Source organism: Helicoverpa armigera, chromosome 8 (genome assembly GCF_030705265.1).
Source record: "Helicoverpa armigera isolate CAAS_96S chromosome 8, ASM3070526v1, whole genome shotgun sequence".
NCBI lineage: Eukaryota > Metazoa > Arthropoda > Insecta > Lepidoptera > Noctuidae > Helicoverpa > Helicoverpa armigera.
The window spans coordinates 6,288,213-6,311,808 of record NC_087127.1 but is presented as its reverse complement, the minus strand read 5'-3'; the positions used below and the strand labels follow the sequence as shown (position 1 = coordinate 6,311,808).

The 23,596-nt window shown below is 35.7% G+C and overlaps 2 protein-coding genes across 8 annotated transcripts in view; both read right to left on the bottom strand.

Annotated features, from left to right (window-relative positions):
- LOC110375897 (kazrin) overlaps window positions 1-22,305 on the bottom strand; it is a 107,036-nt gene extending 84,731 nt beyond the window's left edge. For 6 of the 7 annotated variants that reach the window (XM_049837949.2, XM_049837945.2, XM_064035850.1 and 3 more), the window contains exon 1: window positions 22,040-22,305. The gene's annotated coding sequence lies outside the window, so the exon portion shown is untranslated. The remainder of the gene's footprint in view (window positions 1-22,039) is intronic. The other variant, XM_064035852.1, reaches the window with a different exon arrangement.
- On the bottom strand, window positions 1,594-3,497 carry LOC110372878 (uncharacterized). Its single transcript, XM_021329890.3, has 2 exons — window positions 2,266-3,497; window positions 1,594-2,067 (listed from the first exon to the last, which is right to left on the bottom strand). Exons 1-2 carry the CDS (start codon window positions 3,037-3,039, stop codon window positions 1,612-1,614), a joined length of 1,230 nt encoding a protein of 409 aa, XP_021185565.3. The 5' UTR covers window positions 3,040-3,497; the 3' UTR covers window positions 1,594-1,611.
- Window positions 22,306-23,596: the final 1,291 nt, after the last annotated feature.

The window sequence follows — 23,596 nt, the reverse complement described above, 5'->3', positions numbered from 1 at the left end:
TAAGTTATGTATGTATGTTTATGTACGTATGATATACAGTTATTTTCTTTCGATTACCTTTCCTTTATTTACACACTGTACCTATACATATTTTTATTCCTACTTTCCTTTCGTAGATATGCTGGAAGAGATTTCTTTAGAAATAAGCATTACCTTTGTAAATTCTTTCTTTCTTATCGTGTTTCTATGTATAACGTGTGAGTACAAAGAATAATAAACAAAGAAATCGACAAAAGAACCACAAGGCTAGGACTTTAACACATACCCATTCATGTCGATAACACCAAGAAATATTCTCGTTAAACATCCATAACTCGAAAGTAAGTATGGTGTTTGCGTTGAAAGTTAGTTTTCATATACATACCTACTAAAATGAAGTTCCCTTACTTATGCGACCGCGTTGTAAGATTTAATACCGCCCGAGGAACTGAGTAAACAATTCCACTTAGTTCGACACGAAAATTGTTTTCTGAATATTGAAAATGACGCAACGTTTAGATAAGTTTGTGACGTCGGCTTCGGAAAATCTGGAACTGGGAAATCGTTGTGAAATCAGAATGAGAAATTATTGTGAAATTGTCATGAGCTTTGGAGATGATTTATCATGATGATTTTATTCATTTCAATTGTAGGTAGGATACAAAACGACAAAATATATGATCAGCACTATTAGTACCGTATTGCGGAAAAAACGTAAAATAAGATGGACCGATTTGAAAAAGTACATTATTATGAAAATAAACGTAGAAAGTACTTCATTTTGTAACCGGTAATTAATGTTAGCGATAGCAGTCGCTGTAACGGCAACCTATTCATATTATTCATAAATTAAATTAATTTTAATGTTTAATTAGTTTGAAATGTCATCCACTAAGTTTTATTGAATTACCTGCGCCTAATATTTGGACTAACCATTGAATAGTTAAATGTGGTAAATAATATCTAAACGTTAAACAAAACATCCCACGCGATCAAACTGTTTCATGTTAATTATTGATAATGTCGAATTTATTCTCTTCTGCTATCTGCTAATTAGTTTGTGTTTCCATACGATACGAATGAAATATATTGCATATCATCAATGTTGTAGGAAATTCCATGCCATTGTTTAAAAGCAAAATGCCATTGTACCTAAGCTATGTAAAAATAAATCCATTAAAGTCAGCAATTTACTTATCTTAAAAATGCTTATAATGCCATCACAGCATGGACTTTTAAATATGGCCATCTGTTCTAGGAGCCATTATTTTCATTCCGACAAAGATTCTCCTTCGTCCCGACCGAGATTCAAAGAAAAAACCTTTGTAACAGACAATTAGCTGCAGCGACGAGGAATTAATTTCTTCCCAGGGCCCGGAACGACCGAGGATTCTTAATATTTCCTTTGTGCATAAAAATATAATACTGACTTAAACTCTGTAGCAAGGACAAGGTAAGGTTGATATTGGTTTAATTCGCCTCGTGAGTCACGCATTTTGCACTGTAAAATAAACGCATCGATATGAAAATATGCAACATTTGTTATGTCGTATTGAATTCTCGATTTGCGGAATAAAATCACTTGGGTAGAAAGAAGTAATTTTCTCAAAACGTAACTAGGAAGCAATATCTTTATTTTCTGAATATGGCATCTAAAGAATATTGTCTTTCAAAGAAGTCGTCCACAATTCCGTTTACTCTTTCTACAAACAATGAGCTGTGCCGGCACTCGTCCTCACAAACCTCTTCATCATGTTGTTCATATTTCATTTCAGTCATTTTGAGGGCGTCGTCGTACGGCGCTGTTATTATCATCATTGAGACTAGAGCCTCTATTAACCCGAGGACCGAATACTCCTTTAGATGTTTCTGGAAAATGCTCCATGGGTAGACATCTTCTACGTCTAAATTGCAATGTCGTAGGACCGCTGTCAATGTGCCGTAGTATATGTTGATGACTTGATCGTAGTGTTTGTTGAGGAAGGGGCCGTCGGTGGACATGTATAAGAAGTAGGAAATGTCAGTGACTGGTGAAGCGAGCCGCATCAGTTGGTAGTCCACGAATATCACTTCCACGGGCTTGCGGCCCTGTAAACAATTGACCTCAATTAGAATCGCGGCATCTACTACACTTCTCATAGCGCTTTGATTGTATCATTATTTTTTCTTGTAGTTATAAATTTTCTTAAGGGACAATATCTCTTATTACTTATAAAAAAAAAATAAGATAAAAAATCCTTATCGTTATGTGGGGGTTAAAAAAGATAGCATTTTTTATATGCTTACCTTATGTTTGTACATAATGTTGTTGTTCCAACAGTCACCATGGCAGATAGTGCTGTACTTATCTGGCAGAGTACATTTGTATAGTATCGTCCGTATGTCTGGAGTAAGCTGCTGCAGCTTATACCTCGCGTTTTCATCAAGCACCGCCTTTACGGACGCTTCGTAATACGACTTCATACACTTCGGTGGAGGTCCGGCCTCTCTGTATTGTACATCTTCATTGCACAGTCGAGCTATCTCCTCAAACGCAGTAGGATTCGTTCTTTCCAAAATAAATGACAGCGCGTGCATCTTTGCCATATTCTTAATCACAAGAGTAACATAGCTCATATCTGATCTGCAAAGTCGGTCACGAAGTTCATATCCATCTTCTTTCAAGCCCATTACGGCGATCACCTCTTTATTATATTCGTCACTAGCTAAAATGCAGTTAGGGAACTTCATTTTTATACCTTCGTTTTGTATAAGGTTTTGAACATCGAGCAGCTTGGGCACCACACGTTTGTAGAAAATGTATTCTCGTCTGTAAGATTCTCTGAAGCATGCACGTAACCTCGACTCTTGATGCCACTTCACCACCACGTTTTTCCTGATTTTCTGACCACCAGCGATTCCTTTTAACTGCACTTTATACGTCCCAGCACAATAGATATCAACCTCTTCGATTCCGAACTCGACCACATAATCAACTAACTGCATATTAATTATCTCGGCCATTCGATGTAGCAAGTCTATGAAATCTTTTTTACAACTTGAAACTTTTCTTAAAGGCATTATTTACCGGTTTTCTTTAGTTACTTATTTTTATTGTACGATTGAATTAACTTAAACTTTTTTAAATTTATTTATTCAACTATTCTGTATTACATATCACGGTGAGTTGACGACTATCATCACAAGTTATCTTGAACCTACAGAATCAATAACGGAACTGTCAATTTTTTATATCGCTAAGATAAATTAGAGTAACAAAATAAATGAGGAGTCAACATATTGTTGCTCTGAAACTGATAAAATACACGCTCGTACGTAGATACTTTACAATATCTGCGATTGGATCGATTGGAAAACACAATCTGAATGGCATAACTTTGATAAGATCTTATCAGCGCCACAAAACCGGTATAATATGTACCTAAGTCAATAAATAGTACTTATACGCATGGCTTTAGGTGTTCTCTGTGCAGAATATTTGGTGTTTACCACGGTATTATCAGTGCTGTGATGCGAGTACAAATGACAGACGTTTTGAGCGTTATCAGTGCGGAACAGTCTCAACGAATGGCCGCGAGATAAACTAGTCCGGGCGCATACAATACCTTTTGTAATGTCACTCAATGCGCGTCCTGCAGCACCGTCGATGTGTGTGTGCGTCATACAACTGGTTTTATGCATTCAATGTCGCATTGTCCGCTATTGTCGTCCTCCTGACCACTGGGTCTTGGAATACGCACAGTGAAATGTGCATGAAATGGACCGTCCGCCATTCTATCCGCCTTGCGAAAATACTATGTGCTTCGTCATATTCAATTCATTTTTCCGCACCGATCGGTTGTGTGTTGGTTTCAGGATGTGTAGATACGCATAGTTCCTTTATTACTGCAGTACTGAGTACTGCAGTAATAAAGGAACTATGCTACTCAGACCACCATAAAAGAAGTTCAGACATCAATCAGTAAAGAGAAACGTGGTTATTATCAATGCGATTACCTAAAAAAAAATCTACGTAACATAGACTTTTAACGAACCAAATATACAAAATCCTAATTTATTAATGTTGGAAACTACTATTCTCAAAATGAAATAAACAATTTATACACCTGCCAGTGGAACGTTCTGAAAATGATATTAAACTTGAAATTCAACCACCCTACTCATTTTACACTCCAAAAAGCAATAAATTACACAGACGAGCTCTACAGTTTTTCACCTTTGAGATAAAACAGCAATAAACCAGTCTACCCTTTGTTCTAAAAGTCTAAAACTGTATACTATATACCTGGCATCTACCTTTACTTAGACTAGATATTTGAGTTAATGCCCAACTTCGTCCCTTACGACCCAAGCCTTTTACAGGTACCTGTATACCCATATTGTTTATTTGGTAAATGTTCAAATGCCTAGAGCCATTTTGAATTGTTTAATGATAAAGTCGAACTAATAACTACATTTGGGCGCCACTAATAATTCTGTTTGATGCCGAACTGTAATTAATGTTGCTATCAAATTGAAAACTGTTTCCATTCACCGTTTAATTTGGATTATTATCTGTGTAATGTACCATAAACATGCTTTATGTATGCCATTTTAGATAACTGAATAAATATCTCATCTGCAAAATGTCCATATACATACATACAATGAAATTAAAACGTTTGGATCTTCACTTTTGAAAAAGGTGTATGATTTTTTCACGAGGTTTACGTAATTTTTACTTTTTTGAAAATATATAAAAAATGTATATTAAAGGCACAGTTAATTAAATATTATGTTCAAAAAAACAATATGGTTGCCAACCTGCAACATAATTTAGCATGGGGGAAACGTGTCTAGACGTGCAGGAAATCAGTTTTCCGTAGAAATCGACGGTGACGCCGGTCGCCCGCTTCAATTGACTTACTTTTTTCATTTTATTTTTATTGGCAACACTGAAATTTTACAGGTTACATTGACTATGAAATAAGTTACATAAATATTACATTACTTTAAGATCACAACGTAGGTATTCTTCCGTAAAGAACAAAGTATGAAGGAAATGTTACCAGTTTTCATTTCAAGTATAATTTTAACAAGCTACATGTTTTCATATGAATAAAACAAAGGATCTTCGCAGTACATATACCGATGTAATATCCAATAGTCGGGGTATCATAACAAATGGAATCAGAGCCTGTTATCGAGGCAGTCAACGAGAAATACTCCTAACGCAATAAGTGCCGGTGCTTAGCTATAGTTCTCCTCTTATAATGTAGAGGGCGTTGTCGTTGTTATTGCAATTTTATTCTACTTCTGAAATAAGCAGCTTTTCTATTCCAATTTATCGTCTTTTGTTTTTTATGTTATTTACTTACATTTTGTTTACGTAACTTTCGTTTTGAGCATTAGCTGCGTTTAGATTGCTTATATTGCGTATAGATAATTATAATTTCTAATATCCCTTAAGTAGGCGAGTTTGTGTTAGCAGTTACGACCTAAGAAGCCTGAAAACTTTCAAACACTTTCATTTAATTTAGAATACTAACTATTCTAGTTGAGTTTGCAGCCATTTACAGTATTTTCATACAAAATTTTCATTTTCTCATAATGTCTAAGCAAACTTGAAATACTTAGACTAAACAATGACTGCATTAGAAATAACGGTACTCGTTTGTTTAAACTTTACTTTTACAGCGAAATAATAACTGCAATTACAGTTTATTCTTTCTGTAATTCTTAACAAGTTACTGCATTGTACGTTTTAATTACTCATGCGTCGTGTACAACCGAGCCTTACACATAGTAATTGTTTGTTAGGAACACACACGCAACAGTTGCAAGCTAGAATATAGTTTGAAAATCACATTACTGAGGTAAAACATATCGTGGGCAAAACTTTAATAGATTATAACGGGGCGGGCGCTCTGCCACGTTTATTGTAGGGAGCGCGATCACTATCACCCTCAATGGAACACAATGCCTTTGAGCGGGCAATCGTCTCCCAGGATCATATCAAAGGAAAATAATAAAACTTTCCACACAGAACGAAAAAAGGGGCATCATAAAACGTTTCACCGCAAGACAAACGCGTTTGAAACACTAATGTAAGGCCACCGTTTCATCACTTTTTATTTGAAAACTCAATTTTGGCGCAGCGTTGAAAACTCTTCAAAAAGGGTGTAATGAAAGAAAAATGAATTATGTTTTAATAACTGCTTCGTGTTATAACATTCATTTTATAATATGCATGGGAACTTTTCCGATACCCCTTTGTATTTTCTAAGAAAAAATCTTAACAATCCGGAATTTGTTTTTAGGTCAGAGGCAACCGAAGTCTTTGAAGAGAATTTCAATTGAGTCCATTTGTGCCGAGCGCGGTTCTTTGTGTACGATAATGATGTACTGATAGTACAAGCACAAACACTACGCCCGCCTGCTTTATTATAACACAGCCAGGAAAAACTACAATAAAAAAGTATTTCATTTCAAAGTTTGCTAACCACTCATAAAATATAACAACGCATATTTCAAAATTTTATAAACCCAAAAATATTTTCATAGGCTTTTATAACCAATAGGTCAAAATGAATCCTGAAAGCTGGCTGTAAAAAATGTGTATGCAATTTTCTAACCGGACAAAATTGGAATACATTTTATCTGGGCAAAGCTGGCATATCAGCTAGATATTTTATACAACCGTTTTATAAAATATAAATCATTTTGAAGGCAGAGTAGGCGAGCTGAGCGCTCGCACCGCGGGGACGTCTCCAATGCAATAGTGGCTTATTTTACATTCAAAGCCTTGGGAAGCGCTTTTAAGAGGTTAGTTAATATTTAACATTTTTTTACCACACAGACTATTTCTCTGCGTGTGTTTTTAAACAAAGTAGCCTAGTGACTGCGGGCTGACTATGCAAATGACCCGGTTTTAAGCTGGGAACACATAGAGTGTATGGTTTCCATGCCGTTGCGTTGCTGCGATCTGTGTACCGTCGTGTTAGGGGTGCATTAGGCCGGGCAGAATAGGGGTGCGTATCGATTGGCGACCCCCACCCGGCGCCCTCGACACTACACAATATTACTCTCTGCACTCGGAAACCCACCCTTTCGTTACATTCGCAACGTTTACTTGCCCACCGAGATCATTGTTTTAAAATATTTGACTACAAATATAGTTTGTATTTACTGTTTGCTTTGTGTTGTATTCAAATATTTATATTTACTACGGTCCGGTCGGTTTACATTATTTTAGAAATGGAATATTAGATGAAACTTGACGCTCGAGATTTTTATTAAAGCAGTTTTATGTCTATAGGTATGCATAGAACGACGTTAAAAGCGATTTTTACAGTCCAAAAAATGATGACAAAAGTCAGTCAATAATAGCGTAAATGATGACAAAAAAAATGCTTTCTCCCATGATTTTACCCCAAATTTATCACAACACACACAAAAGACTTCCCTGTCAGGCGCACGCGACGGTGGCAACAATCGCAGTGAATGCATGTAGGGGCATCGAGTGCACATTGATATCCAACAGTTAAAATTGTTCTATCTCGTAATACAAAAAAGCTGTGTTTTGTACGTGGATTCCTATTGAAACCGAACAATAATTGATATAATTTTGTCAAATTTTACTAGGCTGTCATAGCAAAACTGCGCTCAAGCCTCCTGCTTGCAATGCACTAAAATGATTTTAAAAAAGTTCTCGAATTTCATTTTTGACGTTATTGGCGAATTCTTTATTCGAAATTACCGAATACGCAGTGACAAAAGTTTTATGTATGGCCTTCATGGTATTTTTTTTAACAATAATAATTAAGTATGGACAGCCACTTTCGAACACAAGTTTTTTTTTTTTTTGAAGTTTCGAATTTTGTGCCAGTTTCTGTTATACGGAACAAATTCAAATGAGTTTTTTTTTGTAGGCGCGTTTGTCATTGTAAAATAGGGGAGTGACAATCTTCATTTGTCCATGTTTAGATAGAATGACATGTTGACAGATTGCATTATGCATCGAAAAGTAGTTTGATTTAACGTTTGTATACCTACATAACCGCCGTTTTATATGATTGTAAAATTAAACGACACTTTAAACTTATGCATTTCTGATTTCAATTTTTGCAGAACAAACTTTCTGTAAATATTAATATTACCTAATGTATCAAAATTGTTATGTATAAAATAGGTATAGTTCGTGGTTATAAATAAACATTGAAACTAAGCGTGGGGCCCTCAATCAAAGCGAGTACCACAGCGACGCTAAACCGGCGTGATTGTCGGGCGCGTCGGTCCAGTTGACGTACAATTGCGTCAACTGACACCGACCAACTTCTAATGAATCAAACGGCTATAATATTGGAGTTACGAACACGGTTTTAGAAAGGAAAGTTTTATTTTATTCGGTTCTAAATCTATTTTCGACTGTAAGACAGATAGAAACCTTAAACTACTTGATCATTGAAAATGTTTGCCAATTATGTTTGAGTCAATCAAAACGCGCGTCAGTTTTAAAATGGTACTTAGCCCTTAAATCGCGGCAAAAAGTACACCGACAAATATGTATGTTAGTCATATCCGCTATAGGTAGTATACTGTGTTAACTACAAGCATCCCAAGTTTTGGCGCTTAAAATACGATAGTCGCCTTACACATAAATAGTTTTTGACTCTCTCAACACCTAATGGAAAAGTATGAAGGCAAACTATTTTCCTATCTCTATTATATTGTAACAGTGTGTTCATAATACAACACCGGCTAAGTTTGAAAACTTTACGGAAACAGTGAACTTTTAATAGTGCTTGTAAGCGATGAATCAGCTACCTGTCGATATTTCCTACTTCCTAGCAATCTTTCAATCTATAGTTGAGTTTAAATTGCCGCTCTGAGGATAGTGTTACTCGCGAGTTTGGGCGGCGAAACTTTAAGTGTTTTGTGGTAAGTGCAGGTGTTAGGTTTTTTGCACGTACACAACTACTAAGGCATCAGAGGAAGGAAGGGCCTTTTATAAGGAGCAGATTTGTTCAGATCAAGTTTGCTGAAAATAAGAGACCATTTATAGTAATAAGTGCCCTCATTCTGAGAGAAAGACACTAAAGTTGCTTGCATAAAATATGAGGCAGCTATCTAAGAAGCGCGGATGACCTAAATTCATTTATACATCCTGATGTTCGCTAATGATGCTTAGGTATAAGCCAGTGTCATTTTTATAAGCCCAAAACATAACCTCTATCAGTGGATTTCATAAATCTGTTTTGTTTCATATAACATATCTAGGTATCTGTTAATTTGCATTGTACAGATAAGATTTTGACATTAGCCCCAAACAATCATTGCCAAATTCTTATCTCTAATTACCAAACTCACAGATAGATCGGTTATAGAAATCCGCGGTACATAAACAAATAGTTCGTAGTTCTATTCTGTCACAAACATGGCGTGACTGTTTGCGGTCAGAGTAAAATGTGGTCTAACCCGCAAGCGACGCGTTCAACATCACTCAGGATTTGCGTAGCACTCCGTCTATGCCCGTGCGTCGGTCTGTGTTGCCCTATGATAAAATTATGTGAACTGTGGATTAACCACGGCGGCAATCTGAATTTTGGCTGCTTTGTGAAATTTCTATACGTCCACAAAGCGATTTGAACCTGACGTTCTCGTAAACATCGGGTCCAAATCATTGGTGAAATTGAACGCATGATTATGAAATGACATTATTGTGGTAAAAATATGGGCTGCGGGATTGTTCTACAGAGTTACCCTGGCCCTGGTACATAAAGGAAGATGATCGGTTTTAGTCAGTAAGATTCTAACAGTCTGACAATCCCTCGAGTCATTTGATGATTTCTCATAAAAAAGAGGTAGCTAAAAATTACATGCTGGGTTTTGATGCAAATTCATCACTAATGTTTAGTGTATTTGCTTCACACAATCTGTACATCTGTGTATGGTGTATGGTACACTAATGGACCGTAACCTCACAATTATCACCAGCAAACCACTAAGAAGGTTCGGCTTGACCTCCAACCTCAAACCACGCTTAACCATATCCTATATCGTCAGTATTACCTATGTATAAACATGATTGCTTTGAATATAATCACAGACATCTAGCCTCAGTGCATCGTATTAAACATTATTGTTGATTGTGGCAATCCTATTTGATGACGTCATGATTGTGGTTGCGGTTTGAGATCTTCCTGCGGGGATGTTCACTGGACAGATCGAATTTGTAATTCGGGTACATTCTGGGATATTTTTTCTCACAAAGATCTTCTGTCTTTTTCCTGGCACTTATTTACCACCTTTTGGGTGTCAAAGTTCCAAACTCCAGCTCAGACAAAAGTCTAATCAAGACATCTGAGTGAACGACAGTTCACGGCACGAGTTCAATTCGAGTGGATATCTTTATGCTTCCTAAGTCTACAAAGTTATCGTTTTAATTTCCTCACATATCTGATGATGTAATTTGTAAATAAGTCATGCATATAGAATACTTAAGGTAACCCTTAGATATATTCATACAATTCTATCAATCAATCTCATTCAAATGACACCCTTGACCGCATGAGTGATTTCGCCGATTTCCAAAATTCGCACAAAGCGCTACTGTTCGAAAAAAAAATGGCGCGCCGCTGCGCCAGATGGCCGAGTTCACAAGATGTTTTTTTTTATGACTCATTGGTAACATAAGCAATCTCAAGTGTTGTTTTTGTTCAAGCTAATGAATGACTCTTTCAAGTGGTATCAGGTTTTTGTTAACATTGAGCTTCGAATGTTTATATTTTTAGATGTAAACAATGACTAGTTAAAAAAAAAACATTGTTTGACCTTGTACAAAAGAATGTTTTTAAAAGCTGAATTATTAAACCCTTAGGTTAAAACTCGCTTGCACACACAAAGACTATATTCTTATTGTATAATAACACCGTAATTAATACAATAATACGTACAAATAACCGAAATAATGATTAAATTACAAGGACAATCTTCCGCCTAACGCGCGAAAACCAACGAACGACTGACTTTGACATTATTTTTTCAATCCGAATGAACTATTGTGGAACTATTGTCGTATTCTTAGCATGAAGAAATGTATTAAGAATCGTGTAGAAAAGAGAAAAGGTATTAAAACACCGTGTAATAGAAAGAAACAAATATATTGTGATGTGTATCGCACTGGAACGCAAAAAGGGACAAAAGTCACTTGGGTGCGCTTTACTGTCAAAACGAAAAAGGGACAAAAGTCACTTGGTAGCGTTTGAGCGGATATCTGATGATGTAATTTGTAAATAAGTCATGCATATAGAATACTTAAGGTAACCCTTAGATATATTCATACAATTCTATCAATCAATCTCATTCAAATGACACCCTTGACCGAGGCTCTCTTTCGTTGAACATTTTCGTATATTTTTTGTTCAAAATAAATTGTTGGAGCATTTCTTTTTCAATAATACATCGGCTGCGGTGTCCCTGCTCGGTGACGTATGTCACATCATGATGTCACTCACTCTCGGCTGCGGTTGTGATGCAAAATATGCCATCCATCTCTGCGTTTATATGTGCGCTTCATTCACGGTGTATTGTGAATGAACAATGTATGACATTACTGGGAAATCGTCGCTCATGGTTTATTATTTAAGTGGAGTGCAATTGTGCAGCTACATGCTTTCTAGTAATTATGGTTTACGAGGATTAATATAGCAGCTTCTATTAAAGAGTACATAGTTGTCGAAGTTGAAATTAACAACCCAATATTTCGTGTTTCTTTTCCATAACAAATAGACATCCATTACAACAGCTACTAAGCTTCACATCACAAAAATACAAAGGCACGATAACAAGATCCTTTTGAAACAGGTATCGGTAATTGCTTCCCTTCTATTTGCTTTCTTTTCCACTCTCCCGCCCCTCTATCTAAAGCAACATTATACACCAGTTTTAAATGTTAAAACAATAAATCTCCCAATTTTGTGGGCCATTAATCAAAAGATACCCCAAATTCTAAGCACCTACCGTTTCGATTTCCCTTATTTATGTAAAAGATAACATTCCGAAAGATCCCGAACAAATTAGAGGACTAATTAACCGTCGGAATTTCATGTTATCGAGCCCACTAGAGACCAATGAAAATGGGTCAATTAAAGATATTTACGTAAAACTAGCTATTCCCAGTAGCATTGCCCGTGTTCCTAAACTTTCAGCGCATTTAAACCAGCTTATCCCAAAAATTACATCAAGCAAACGGACAGTCAAAACTAAGAAAAACATTTCTGGTAGTCCTTGTCAAAACCAGTTGCTGATTAATCTATCTAATAAATGCTTCTGGTAAGTGGCAACATGATAAGGTTTTCCTTGCATTTATAACTAAGGGATAGGATTTTCGTTACAGAAATAGATTCAAAACGCTTATGTAAATATCCTATGCAAAGATATGCCGAGATTCCCTTATAATTATTTGTTAAACACAAGCAAGCGGTTTCTCTAATTTAGTGGAGAAATACGAAACCAATTTGCGAGCTTCTATGTAAATTGCCTGTGATCAGTCACTTGGATGTGATATAATTGCCAATATTGTTATTGAGTGCTAGTACTTCACCGCAAAATGTATATTGTTTACAATTTAAATGCTCTCAAACGGTCTCCGCGTCAAGTGAAGTAATATGGTAATGGAGTACCTATCTAATTGAATTTATTCTGTATTCATGAATCTCGGTGCTAAAATCTTTTGTTTATTTAAACAACAGATTAGATGTCTAAGCTCAGTTCAGAGACCTGCGCTACAGATGTCAAGTGAGTTCTTATTTTAAGTTACTACAGAATAACTTATGTAAATAAGAGCACTCTAGAATTTAAAAACATTGAGAATTCTGTGTGTCTTCCAACGTTGTATTGTACCAACGTAATTTATATAAGCGAATGCATGACGCAGAAGACATTTTTGCCATAAACCCGCTCAATATACCAATTACGAAATTCCAACCGAAAAAACTGTTTCCACAAAATTTACAATGGCGGGTGCACCGCTTGCCGCGGCACGTCTGCGAAACAAATAAAAAGTTCGCCCTTCCAACGAAACGCGGAACGCGACGAAATGTATTATGGAACCTTTTCCACGTCGATAAGTAAACGTTACCCTTGTCCCAACGAGTTATGAACCCTCCATAGAAGGGTACATAAGCGTATTTTTCCTGAGGCTCTTCAATTCCAACTCTTCTCCAGACGGATTACAGCGGACGCTCGAATGACAGAGCTAGCAACTTAAAGAGGCTATTATGATAATACGATTGAATCACATTGTATCATCGCCGGATTATCTCTCTTTCTGATTGGGGCTTCCCACGAAACTATCAACAGGTAGCAGCAAGTTGTCGTCGCCGAAGTAATTGCTTACCGATATTGGGCGTGCCGCGCTGGTCTATTTGGGACAATTGGAGCTGTTAACCTAGCACTTTACTCGCTGCCGAATTTATCCTACCAAAACAAAACATAAATTTTGCGTTGCTAGCTGGTGGATACATAATCAAAGAACTCGCAGTACATCAGATTTGAATAGACTTGTTTTAGCATTCGCGTTTGGGTAAATTCCAGGGGCGCATAATTGAAAAGGCAGAGTGTCGCTTCTAAGCATTCGTCCGTCTGTTTGCTAGGCCTCCCCTCGGGCGCCCGGAAATATTGATTGTACCTGTTGTGCTCTCCGACTGAGGTGCACCCCGCCGCCGCGTCTGTGTCCAAATAATGGAAATTATTATTTAATTGGGAAAGAACGAGCTTTGTGCCTTTTTCAAATTCATCGATGTCAAAAAGGATGAAAGTAATAATTCCTTTTGTACATATTATTGCTTTGATAGCACGGGTTTCCTTATTCTGTTCAACAAAGAATTATTTATAAATACGGGCGGAATAAAATTATATAATAGGAATACTGTGTAAATATTTAATTGTATGTAATGGAAGCTTTATGGGTTCATATATTTAATTTTCGACAAAATAAAATATGTGGCCACATAAAACTGCAGAAGGGGATCACTTATATTCACGGTATGAACTTTTTTAAAATTATGATTGGGATGCTTATTTTTTAATCCCTTTAATCCTGTTTTGATATCCCCTGTATGAACAATACTTTAACTACCACAATACTCAACAGTCTGTCCCGTTCCTTCTCACTTATTCTTATCAAATAAACGAATGCATACTCCGGAACAGATAAATCTTGGAATCTGTTTAAAACGCTTGTAATGCCCGCTAAGGGATAAAAGTTTTTCAATTTCCATTCAAATCCCAACTTGACAACTCTTATTCACCAAAATATTGTTCAGAAAATTTCTGTTTAATGTCTACAAGTTACGTCGAGTGCTTGTTCTTACAAGCTTTAATTTTTTTTCGACAAGATGAAGAACTTAGCTAGAATCCATTAACATTAAAAAGTACCGACATTTTAAAGACTATGTTCTATGTACAAGCGCGTACAAGTTAAGTTTCGTATAAAAACTAAAAACTCATATACCTATCAGACCTACTTTTGGTCGTCTATAGCTTATGACAATGTCTTTTCAATACTTGGTAACAACCACTCCTACACAGAATAATAACATATCTACTTACAAAAATAACTCATTGACAAGACGAAATCAAATAGGTTTTCAAAACATTGGCCATATCTTAACGCCCTAAATCGCGAATGTTCTACCCCACCCGGCGGTACTCTAAGACCTCTCTCTAGAGTGCCCTGAGCAGTAAAGTGTCTCTTGATTCGAACCTCCTCCACTCGTAAAACTCTGCTCAGCTCTAGAATACCTAAGAAAATATAAAACTACCTAGGTGGATGGGAATACTCACTTTTATTGACTGACTGTTAAGTATGTTTGTAGTTTTAGCATTTTTATGATAGCTACGCCATGTAAGATTAATCTATATTTACGTCTTTAATATTCACATCATTATCTAAAACTAGAAGCAATCCAACAAAATTCTATCCATACATCCAGACAATTTAAAAAACCTTTCCACGTCCCAAAAAAAACAACAAAATACCGCAAATAGGTACCAACAAAATCCATGCAAACATTCCCTCCCGTACTACCTGCCCTTGCAAAATAGATTCATTTGATGTGATTCATTGATTCTATAACCAAAACCGATGTGGGCTACGAAATGTTCCTAAATTTTATCTCGCGACGCGCCTGCCATGTGCACAAAGGCTAATACCACTAGCGGAACAACCCCCTATTTGCCGAGCGTGTCACCCCGTCACAACGCACCCTATCTGCACACCGCCTTACTTTCAACCCATCGGCTATGGTAATGCATTACGGCTTTTTACTCCAACTTATTGCATATGCATCACATTCAAAATCGAACCTTACTACTCACTCCTAAAGTTTTAAATTCAGTGAGCAAGTTTAATAGGGAAATATAAGGTCTCAGTAATAATATCGGTGTTGTAATTTGGTTGAAACTGAGACTTCGGGTTAGAGGTCGCGTCTAGGTTAATAAGGTCGGTCTATATTGAGATGAAGGCTGTTTCTTGTAGATGATGAAGGTTTATATCGGTGACTTTGAGTAAAGCAGATGGTGGAGGTATTGACTTATTATATTTTCGGTAAAGCTATTTCAAATTAAATTAAAGCTTTTATTAACTTGCGTTCAACCAATTTGATACACTAATTCAAAGTAAGTTAATAATGTACATTTCTTCATGATCTTACATCACACACTTGTACCGTCCAAGGAAAAGTTTTTCTTAACTGTCAAAATACTGATTCCGTGCAATGCTTAATTCAATAAATTTGACAACTCCAGCAACGCGATCATGAATAAGATACAGTCGGAAGCATCAACAAAAATCATAATTTTTACGCGCACAATAACACACATTAAACTATGAAAAACTTTTATGGAAAGACAATATTTCTTAATGAGATATTGTTATTTGATGCTGGTCTTGGTGATAGATCTGCAACTTTGCTACTTATTCCCCATAAAACTACCATGGAATAAATGCCATAAATATACTAGGGTTGGAGACAACAGACTTATATAAGCCTAATATAATAGATACTTTACATTAAGTCACTTTTGTCATAATAGGCAATCAATTCATGAAACAACAGAACTAATAAAATGTCTTGAACTGAATAGGTATTCCTACTGTTAATCAAGGCATGAAAATAACTGTATCTATGGCCTACTAAGTTTTGTGATGGTATAAGGGGCATTTAATCGTTAAAAATTGAGATACATACTCTTCGCAGAGCAAATTCCGACATATGTAGGTACATTTACCAAAACTTTGACAAACAACGTGTTCACTTGTTTATCGAAACACAATTGAAAACAAACGCAAAACGTTTTAATTACAAAATGAAAACATTTTTCATTTGTTTTGTTTAAATATTTGCTCCGAATATTGGGAAAACCATTGCATTAATAAATATTCGCTGGAAAAAACAGTGCTTTTTCCAATTATCTGGATGGAAGCTAGTGTTTGCTTGTGTTATATACCAGTGAACTTTAAAATACTCTAGATAAAAATAGATTTACTCAGAGTAAAAGTAACTATTTAGTTATGCCATGTAAAAAGTTTACTGTGTTCTTTTTACTAAGGTGCTTTCATTTATATTTTTTAACAATATTTACTCAAATTTTAATCCATCGCTAACAAAACATGTTCAAATTGCTCTAAGTAAACTCAAAATAATTTAAGTACCTAGTCGCACTTGCTTGAGAAGTTTCACCTTGCCAAAGGCGCCTCAACTTTGAAACAATAGAAAGTCACCGGACAGTTTCCACATGCAAGCAAAGTCAGAGTGCCAAGCTGGTGTAAATGAGCCATTACCGTCAAGCGTATATTGAAAGAGCACCAATCACAGCATTTATTACCGTTATCAACATTTTTACGGCCGACCCCATTCTGTCGCTAATGGATTCTTCCTCTTATTATATTTTGTATACACAATAACAACAGAATAACGTTGATTATATCTAAGAATTATGTAGGAAAAATATGCCGTCGAAGATAATATAAGAGCCTCTGCCTTTTAGAATTACAGAGTTCTCGGAAGAAGTATGAGACTATGTGGCATTAAATTAATTCAAATAAATGTTCAATAGTTCGTAGTGTCTTTGCTTTGCCGGTCATTGAAAATACTATAAAAGTAATTTAGTTTAGTGCGCTCATTTATTAGTTCCATATTTATGTATTTGTTCTTCTAGCTATTTATGTAATTGTAATTCTAGCTAACAATTAATTATATTCACAATTAAGTATGATACTTTATACTCCTCATAGATATAAGCAAATGTCAATCACAAATAAAACATCATTCAAATTACACGTTTACCAAGCCAGTGAGGTTTTCAAAGCCACTTCTCAACTTACAAGCCAGAAAAAAAGTTATTTATGTGTGTAAAACCTCTAGGGATAACATTAAGAAGCCATCGGTCATCATAACCCGCCCATAGCTCGTAATACTTCGACAAGGGTACATCGAGTACCGCCAATATTTCTTATTAGTCCATCTATTGTACGTGAAAAAGGTCAGGAAGGCAATTAGACACAAATTGTTACCGACGGAACTTTTATCTACTCGCTTATGATTTACGCGATAATCTTTATAGGTACTTAGTAATATTATAATGTAATTTATATAAATAAAGTAACGTAAATTATTAAATATTACTTAGTAATAATATAAACTAATTGCTCGCCGCGGCTTCACTAGCATCCCAAGAAAACTATTTATCGTAAACTGCAGAGAGCTAAAGAACTAAACCTGCAGAGCTGTTGAGTACACGTACATGTTACGTTCATATATTTTCTTTATATTGTCGAAATCCAATAAAACTAATATTAAAAGCTTTTTACCACACAAAAAGATCAAATAACTTAAAATAACTTTTATGAACACAACTTTTGTCCTCTATCCATTGTTCTCTTTGGCACAGGTTTTACAGTCTAAATACTATTTAATTACTTACGAAATCATGACCTAAAAATACATTGAAGCCTATACGAGTAACAAAACAATGTAAGCGACTCTTGGGGCTAGTGCGGCGGATACATTCAAGCGACGCTATAATGTGCACTCCGCCTAACGACTTGTTCTCTCAAATGTACTTTAGACTATTTTAGAAGCATATTACAGTCTAGTGCTTACTTTCCAAATGTTCAAGTTGAATATTAAAACAAATGGTACTGCTTTTGTTTTTATATTAAGTTAATGCTGTGAGAACTGTAGCTCGTGTAATATGATACAGGCAGGTAAACATATCTGTAGAAAACCTATCCATGTATTGTCATTTGATACCCTGTCAATACATTTATATAAATAATAACATTTATTATAAGGTTATATATGTATACCCTAATGTTCGTTTTACTTACTAGCGGGGTTGTTTTGAATTACAAGCTACAGATGTCGAAAGGATCCACGGAAAAGTTTTTCTATATTTACATCATCGTCAGCCTGCTTTGTATTAGTCCACTGCCCAACATATAACTACAGTAATTTCCAAAAAAACTACTACCTAAAAATTACATAATCGTTAAAGAAACTGCAAGCCTGTTGCTCTTCCATAGACAATGAAGCTGACTCTTGGGGCCACTAGGGCGTGCTGCACTAGGGCAAGCCGTAATGTGCACTCAGCCTAACGACTCGCATTCATGCCCGTCTGTGTGCGAACGACACCTACTGCATAGTTGAGACGTATGACGGCATAATTAAGCTGGTAATCTTGGACAGAAATGGTACGTAATGTTTTAAAATCGTTGCATTTTTTGAATCGTGTTTAGTTTATAATGCGATGTAGCTCATCTTATCTAAAAATAAAGCAGAACAAATACATTTTCTTGTTTTATTAAAGTAAGAAACTAAATGGTTGATGAAATCGTAAAGCTATGCAGAATATATCTTAAAATAATGTAATGTAAACTTAGTTTATCAAATGGTATTTCTGAACACGGTAATGGTAAATTCTAAACACCTTGTATACGCTTATCTACATAGTCGTTCTTATACTTAACGAGTACACATTATCCTTACAGAACCATCATAAAAACACCTCCAAATGAAGACATACACATATGCAATAGTCATTGTAAGAAAAAGGTGAACATAAAATGCTTCCATCTTCCCTCAATGGAAAAGCTGTGTTTTTATCGTTTTACCTCGGGCTCTCACAGCCTTTGGTAGGCAAGTTCAGGTTCGTAGGGAATAAAAAGAAAATGATTAAATACCGTTAATGCACGTACGTGCTTCTAATAAAGAGGTTTTATAGCGGAGTTTTTGTGCCATGTATTTTGCAAAATTATAATTTACGAATGTATATTTTGCAGCAAATTAAATATGGCCTACTTTCACTTCTGATGTAATATTTGTGCGGGTTAATTCAGCATTAAACTAGATTTACTTAGAGATTCCTAGAAAAGGTTTAAGGCTAGCAAAGGTTTAAGAGTGGCAGTACTTTCAACGAATACATGGAATTTATCTTGTCTCTCAGAATTTCAGTTAAGTCCGTTTTCAACGAAAGAAATTGCAGAACCTTTATCTATTGAAATATTAACCTATTTACATCAGCACCGAATAAATAAACTAACCTTTGAATAAACAAAGAGAACAAAGCATGTTATTATTTATCTCCGTAAATCCACGTAAGAAAAGCAACGTCTCAAAGGTTTACGCATTCACTTTGTACGGCAAAATCTTTGTTAAACGTAGCTCAATTCAAAAATTGATACCCACAATTTTTCTTGGCTTTCGTATCGTAAGAAAATTCCGGTGTGAGGCGAAGGCGGTGTGTGGTCGTAACAATAATTCACTGAATGAAATATTGGTTAGCACCCACGGGCGCCACATTCCGTCGTTGCCATCAGAATTCCGAATATGCTTAATGTACGTGTCCGGTAATTTATGGGCTGCTGAGAAAATTTTAATGTTCCTTTTCATAGTTTCGTTGGGTTTTGTATGCCATTTTTACAACTTTTGTATGAATAATTCGTGGTGAAATAGTCCCCAATTTTTTACTTCTTCACCCTTATGACAAGAATTTTGTAGAAGTAAACCTGCAAAAACTTCATTTTTAGTTTTATTCACTACAGGCTTTACTTGGCGAAAAAGAACTAGATAAAATAATCTACTATCTAATCTGTATTGTACAGATAGAATTTTCCTCCACTACAAAATAGGTTCCACCGAATAGAGAGGTCTATATAAAGGTGTCTTGAAGCGGTATGCAAATGTGACGCGAGGCAGATCGACCGCTGATGTATGGCCGGGCCACCGCGCCGCTAACGTTTCCTCTACCAGTACCTATATATAGGTAGTAGAGAATAGGTACTTATACTCCAGTACTTATATAGGTATACGTACTGAACTGGAGTATACGTATATTGGTCACCAATGTCCAGTATACGTAACTCCAGTATAAAGGTGCAGTTCAATGAAGTTGTGGACTTGTACCTACCTTTATATAAAACAGGTAGAAATATTGTAGTAGAATAGAGATACATAATTGTTTTGCAACAGATAGGCTAAACTGCTGAGGTGATATTATACTGTGTATGTATAATAACATACAAAGGCCACTCTGAATTGAAAAACATTGTTCTATTTTTCTCCTTTTCATTGACTATGTTGTTGTATGAATAATTACCGCAATGATGGTAGACTATCTTTGTAGTAAATATCAGTTCAATCAGTTAAGTAAGTAAGGCGTGAAAACCAAATAGACAAACAGACAGAATTAATTTTACATTCATGACAAAATAAAGATAGATGATCAGATTATTACATAATAGTAATAGTTCAAGTACAAGCATGTTCTTAATTATAATTTAATAGTACATACCAATATAATGTAATTAACGACGAGACGCGTCCGATTAGTCGTTGATTGATGGTCGGGAATGACAGCCTTAACATTGTTTTAATTAAATAACATACTTATCTACACTTAGTATATTTTGGAAATTAATATATTAAAATTATTATTTTCATTGCGATTTATTCAGACGACCTTTTAGAATTTGATGGTTACTAATAAAATTAAGTGTTTTCCCCTTGATGATTAATGAATGATTTGAGCTAATTATTAAATGGTAATTCGGTAAATATATAGGAAATTATGCTGCAGAACATAATTTTGTTCTAAAATTGACAAGTTATTTTAATTATATTCTCAATATTTATTTTTAGAGGCCCGTATTATGAATATAAGGCTAATCTTTTTATAGGCAAAAGAGGCCTCATTGTATCGTAATTTATTTAAATTTTGGACCCTCTTTGTGCTCTCGTTTACGATAAAGGACGCTCAATTTGATGCAACGTTCATAAATAGCAGTTCACATCAACGAAGCGTAACAAAGGAAATACCAACTTATTTGAAATAAAATATGTTTTTATACATTGCCTGTAAAAGTTTATTTCTTCTCTAAAACTAAGAATTTAAACTAAACTGTAGTAAAAGGTTATTGAAACTTAGTATATACAAGGTTGAAAGTTCAATTACCTGTTTGAATAACTAAATATAGCTGCGTGCCCATGAAAACGGCCAGTGAGCCTTTTTAATCAATCGCCCGAGAATAATGCTGTGTTGACTACAAATCTTTTACTCAGCTACATTCTACTTCTACACAAAAGAAATAAAAACTTGGAACATTTTTATAAGCATTCTCAACATTTCTAATTCATGAAACTTGTAACGCAAGGTGGCACCTATCCTTATAAATTATTCTCGACCCCACTCCGGATCCATCCCTTTGTTGCGTATTACTTTTAACGGCCTTTTCAAAGACTATTTCATGTTTGATATACATACTCTTTTGTACATCCCCAGTACAAACACGTCTCGACATAAATACTATTGGAGAACAGAATAAATAAACGCTTATAAAGATAAATCCGCGATGAATGCGCCGGTTGGTAAATACGCCTGTAAGACAAACACAGAAAGTAAACAAAGTGGTCTTAGCATCTGGTACATGATCAATATCGGTGTCCTTGACATTAGAACAAACCACTCGCATCCGAGATCGCAATACGTATTCATATCTCGTTATTGAATATTCACCCACCTTGTAGTCGAGTCGCGAAATTATTCAGCACTGCTATTTCAGTAACAGAGGTACCACAGCACTGGGTTGCACTAAATTATTCCGTTTAATTCAATATCCTCGCGCACTCACTGCCAAATAATTTTCGGGCTGCCGTAGCGGCGTAGTTGACTGGCTACGCGTCGTAGCGGCGCGTAGCGTACATACGTAGCAGCGCACGGGAGCGAGTCGACTGGCGCCCGGCGGCTATCGCGGACACGGATTGCCGTACACAGGGTACTTACGGGCTAGAGATGAATTTTCCTTTGCCGTACGGCGGTATGGTAGGTTAGTTTGATAGTTTAACATTTAACCCTTAAAAATTTTTTTGTTAATTCGGTTTATGTAATTTAATTATATTTGTTTCATATTTTAACTTTATAATATTTAATTAAATTAAGATTTAAAGATTTTTTCAGATAATTATTTTAGGTCTCAATCATTGTTAATTTGCATGTACTTGATTGTACTTTATAGTGTTCCTTTTTTTTAACAAGTTAATAAATCTGTAAAATCCATTTTTTTTTTGCTAGAAACGTCTCACTGGGGCCCCTAGCTCGAAAATAAGCTCAACAAATAGAGTAAAATATAAACCAAAAAATACTTCCAGAGCACTATTTTATTTTAGTCCATAATCGTTGCCAAGAACGCTATCAAATATTTCACAGTCTGAAAACGAGGAATTATTTAATATTTCTTGCAGTCTCTGTATTCGTGGAGTACTCTGTGCAGACAGGAGTCGCGCGGTGCGCAGGCGCGCGTGACGTCAGCGCGTCCCCTCAATGCCGCGCGCCTTGCGCCGCCCACATGGAGTCCGACCGCGGCGGGGACCGCTAGCTCCGAGGACTCCCGAATGTACAAGCATCGTGGTACAATGTTAAAGGAAAAATGCTCAACATTTACTGACTGAGTAAACGGTTAAGATACACATAGACCGATATACAGAGATGCGGAAAACAGATTTATATTTTTGATATTTTATGGAAAATTGTAAATGAGGTATTGACATATAATATCATTGTCAGTTTACTTACACAATACGAACTTAGAGGTATTTCATAACTCGTCATCCAACTTCCTAACTCGTACACAAACTCATTAAAAACTTATAAGGTCTTAAAACGGGTCCTTTAATATCACCATCTCGCGTAATCCGTAAAACTTCATAGGAATTTCATATAAAAAGTTGTAAAAGCAATCTGAAACGAGGAAAACCGTGTACCCTGTACATATAACGTTAAAAAAATAAACTGGCTCGTGTTTTGATAGGCTGGAGTATTTTAATTTCTTAAATCTTAAAATTCTGAATTTTAAATAGAAATCCATGTCCTGCTGTTTGATACCTTCTGCAGGAATTTTGCTTATCGGGATGAAACCTATATTGTGACACCTCCACTTAAGTTACTTTTATGATGACAGCAAACATCTGTCTCATAGAAAAAACAAACGAGCAAAGTTTCTTTAAAATTGATTATTTTCTCCTAGTGATTCTATCTTCGTAGTTCATCTTAGTCAGGTGTATTATCCTTACCTGTCTAC

What these genes read in the sequence shown, in the direction of transcription:
- LOC110372878 (XM_021329890.3), bottom strand. Translation starts at nt 3,039, where the DNA reads ATGCCTTTAAGAAAAGTTTCAAGTTGTAAAAAAGATTTCATAGACTTG. An exon ending in ACATTATGTACAAACATAAG is followed by an intron (nt 2,068 to 2,265) that starts GTAAGCATATAA and finishes AATTGTTTACAG; the next exon opens with GGCCGCAAGCCCGTGGAAGT.